This window comes from Chinchilla lanigera, unplaced genomic scaffold, assembly GCF_000276665.1.
Source record: "Chinchilla lanigera isolate Chin_1 unplaced genomic scaffold, ChiLan1.0 scaffold00092, whole genome shotgun sequence".
NCBI lineage: Eukaryota > Metazoa > Chordata > Mammalia > Rodentia > Chinchillidae > Chinchilla > Chinchilla lanigera.
In genome coordinates, this window is record NW_004955493.1 from 8,148,867 (window position 1) to 8,153,230 (window position 4,364).

Below are 4,364 nucleotides of genomic sequence, written 5' to 3' on the forward strand. Positions count from 1 at the left end.
AAGCAAAACTCCCGGCTGGGTGTGGTGGCTCAGGCTGTAACCCTAGCACTCCTGAGGCAGGAGGATCACTGTGAGTTCAAGGCCAGTCTGGGCTGCATAACAAAAAAAAGCCAAACCAAACCAAACTGAACCAAACCAAACTCCCCTCCAACAGAGTAATATACACTTACTTATTTTGTGAGTCTTTACCAAGTTAGTCATCATAAATACAGATTAACAGCCAGACTAAGGCTGAAAACATATGAAACAGATAGAACAATTACACTAAATTAGGGTACACTTTTAGATACATTGGCGATGCTGAATTACAGTAACTTTTCTCTCTCTCTTTTTCCCTTGTCTTTTATTTTGCATTTTATATACCGGGTTTCTTGTATAAGAGGAGCCACGTGATGTTCAAGCTTATGTATCTGATTTACTTCACTTAATATTATGGTTTTTTTCTTTTTTTTTTTTGGTCTTTTTGAGACAGGGTCTTGCTATGCAGTTCACACTGGCCTTGAGCTCACTTTGTAGCCCAGGCTGGTCTCAAACTCACAACGATCCTCCTGCCTCAGCCTCTCGAGCGCTGGCATTACAGGTGTGCGCCACCACTCACAGCTAACAATATGGTTTTTAATGTGGACTCATTTGCCTACAAATGACTTGCTTTTATCCTGCTCTTTGGCAGAGTAGTGCTCTATTGTGTATAAACACCACATTTTCTTTATCCACTCATCTGTTGAGGGACATCTAGGCCACTTCCAAGATTTAGCTATTATGAATTGTGCTGTTATAAACATGGGTGTGCATGGATCACTGCAATACGATGTCTTCAGAAGGGAAATAGCTGTGTCAAATGGAATGTCTATTTTAGCTTTTTGAGGACTCTCCGTACTGATTTCCACAGAGGTTTACCAGTTTACACCCCCACCCGCAGTGAAGATATACCTACCCTGTCAGCCTCCTTAGCTTTGTTATTGTTTGACTTCTTGAAAATAGCTCTTCTTTCCGGAGTGAGACGGAATTTGCATTTCTCAAATGGTCAGCGTCTTTTTATAAATTTATTACTTGCTGTAATCTTTCCGGTGTTATTCTCGTGCATAATTTGAAAAGGGAATGTAGGTTTAGAAGTCTTAGCCAGTAAAACAACTTCTTCCACACTGCAATGTCTGCTTTCTTTCCCCCTGCCTCTGGGACCGCTTTTAGCTCCTTCAGTTATTCTCTACATATCCAAATGGCGTGATTATTGTTACAATTTCTTTAAAAGCTATTTTAAACTAATTGATATGTAATATTTATGCAGTATAATTGGATACACACATACAGTGTGTAATGACTAAATTAGGGTGACTGGCATTTCACTCTCCTCAAACATGTATCAGCATGAATTGTTGTAGACTATGGCTACTGTACTATGCTAAACAACACCAGAACTGACTTCTCTTACCTAACTTAATCTCGGGACCCATTCTCTAACCTCTCTGTGTTTCTCTTCCCCGCTCCTTTCTTAGTTTCCAGTGACCACTATTTCACTCTTCTCTTCGGTGTCATCATGTTTTTTTTTTTTTTTTTCATTCTGTACATGAGTGACAACATTTGGTATTTTTGTTTCTGTGTCTGGTTTATTTACTTAACGTGATGTCCTCTAGTTCCAGCCACATTGCCATAAATTATAGGATTTCATTCTTTTTTTGGCTGAGTGTATGTATGTATCTATCAGTTAAAATGAAGGAATGGTCAGCTGGGCAGGGTAGTGCACACCTGTAATATTAACACTCAGGAGGCTGAGGCAGGAGGATTGCTGTGAGTTCAAGGCCAGCCTGGGCTATATAGTGAGTTCAAGGACAGTCAGTACTACATAGTGAGACTCTGTCTCAAAAAAAAAAAAATGAACACATGATCTGTACAGAAATCTCTTATACGAATGGCCAACAGATATATGAAAAAATGCTAAATATCACTGATCATCCAGTGAATGCAAATCAAAATCATAAAGAGATGTTATCTTACCCCAGTTACAATAGCTATTAGCAAAGAGATAGAAAATGACAGATGTTGGTGAGGATACAGAGAGGGGGAGCTCTCGCCCACTGCTGGTTAGAACGTAAGTCAGGGCAGTCACCGTGGAAAACAGTGTGGAGCTTCCTGAGATTGCGAACTGTAGGACTACCTTATAATCCAGCAGTCTCACTCCTGGGTTTGTAGCCAGAGGAAATTAAATCATTATATCCGAGACATTTTTGTGTCTCTCTTAATCGCAGTACTATTGACTGTCTCCACTCTCACACGCTTCATAGTTGGATTCATATTCAAGTCTACATTATTATGACCATCTAAGTGGGTTACAGCTGAGCCAAATTATATGGCTTTATTTTCCTGTAAAACTTTTTGTTTTCTCTTGGAAACCCAGGTAATGAGTGGAAATTTCGGGTATCATGTTGAGGTTGTGGTTTACAGGTAAATCATCCCTTTCAAGGTCTAAATTGCCTTCATACCTTGAAGAGCGGTGGTAAATGGAATCGAACTGATCCCAGAGAACCTCTACTGAAGTCACCCTGAGTGACTTAGTTACACGATTCCCTGTTCTTTCTCCTCCCTCTCTCTCCTCTCGTTTACTGCCCCCAGCGGATCACAGGCTCCCAGCTGTCCCCCACGCTCCAGTACTTTGGGCAGTCCCTAAGCGGGGGCCAGGACCTCACAATGGATGGATTGATGGACCTGGCTGTGGGCGCTGAGGGGCACTTATTTCTGCTCAGGTGAGAATTCCTTCAGCAGCAAACCAGCTATTCTGCCTGAAGGAGCTTTTTTTTTTTACGGCCTGAAGTCTTGGGCTGGTCCTCTGGTGTCCCTGCAGATCCCAGCCGTTGCTGAGAGTAGAAGCAACCATGACTTTCAAACCCAGGGAAGTGCCGAGGAATGTGTTTCAGTGTCAGGAGCAGGGAGTGAGAAGCAAGACTGCTGGAGTGGTCACAGTGTGTCTCCGTGTCCGCAAGACCACGCGGGATCGTCTAAGAGAAGGTGAGACTTGGGAGGTAAGATTCAAAAGGTTCAGTGACTGGGGATGTTGAGAGGTGGCTTAGTCATCTCCCAGCCCTTCTACAAACCTGAAGGAAAATTTCAGGTGGCTTGACAGCCGTCTACAAGTTTGGCTGGAGTGAGCAAGCTGCTCCCCTGCCGGGTAGGGACATCCAGCAAGCTTCCCCGGAGACATGAGCAGATGGCACTTCTTGACTTTCTCAGTTCTCCAGGGAACTAGGGACCTCGCACCTGTGAACAAATTAGGTTCATATTTTTTTTTAAGTGGAGCGAGAACTCATTTGGGGAGACTGAGTTAATGAAGCTGCACACAAATTCATAAAGTATTCAGATATGCACTTTATCAAGAGTGACCTGAGTTCTTCCTTTCCTCCAGTTCTTAAAGAGTGGAGTCATGCTTGGAGTGGGAGAATGCCAATGACAGAACTAGAAAGAAATAGAAAGAGGAGAAAAAAAATCTAGTACCAGACTCAGGAGGATCATTTCAAATTCAAGGCCAGGCTGGGTTACATGGTGAGTTCAAGGCCAGCTTGAACTATATACTGTCTAAAAAATAAAACAAAACAAACAAAAACAAAACAAAACAAAAAAAAGTTTTGGAGAGTAAGGAATAGCAGAAAAGGCATCCCTAAATGGTACCTTGAAAATCTTCTTAAGTCCTAGGTTGACTTATAAGCTATGAAGTCTCAGGTAATCCAATTTCCTCATAATTATGCAGGAAATCCAGTAGAAAGTACCCCTGGAAAGCTAAAAAAGCTGAGCAGAGGATTAAGTGGCTTTCCAGTGGTGAGGAGTCAGAAATTTAAGAGGTTCTTGGTAAAGACCCTTGTTTTTTCTAACAACCAAGAAAAACAATAGACAATAGAAACAGACTCATAGATGATTCTGAAATTAGACTGATCATATAGGAATTTTGAAAAATGCAACTAATATATTTGAGGGGAAAAGAGGAAAAGATGGAGAACTTGAGTGAAGACTTAGAAATCATAAAATAAAGTTAAAAGGAAATTCTACCAATGGAAAATACAATGACAGAAATTAAGAATTTGAAAAATTTAACGGCAGATTAGAACAGAATTATTGAGCTAGAAGATAAATTCAATGAAACTATCCAAATTAACACACACAGAGAAAAAAAAGGAGGAAGAGTACAGACAAATCACAAAAGAAACATGGGATATGGTGAAATATCTAAAAAACATGTAATTAAAATTTCAAAGGGAACCAGGCGTGGTGATGCATGCCTGTAATCCCAGCACTCGGGAGGCTGAGGCAGGAGGATCGTTGAGAGTTCGAGACCAGCCTGGGCTACAAAGTGAGCTCAAGGCCAGCCTGGACTGCATAGT

At 41.4% G+C, this 4,364-nt stretch overlaps 1 protein-coding gene across 4 annotated transcripts in view; it reads left to right on the forward strand.

Moving 5' to 3' along the window:
- Itgam (integrin, alpha M (complement component 3 receptor 3 subunit)) overlaps window positions 1-4,364 on the forward strand; it is a 43,921-nt gene that overhangs the window by 31,981 nt on the left and 7,576 nt on the right. For all 4 annotated transcript variants that reach the window (XM_013504858.1, XM_005405316.2, XM_013504857.1 and 1 more), the window contains exons 15-16: window positions 2,608-2,738; window positions 2,837-3,000. In XM_013504858.1, the coding sequence (XP_013360312.1) occupies window positions 2,608-2,738; window positions 2,837-3,000 (295 nt within the window). The remainder of the gene's footprint in view (window positions 1-2,607; window positions 2,739-2,836; window positions 3,001-4,364) is intronic.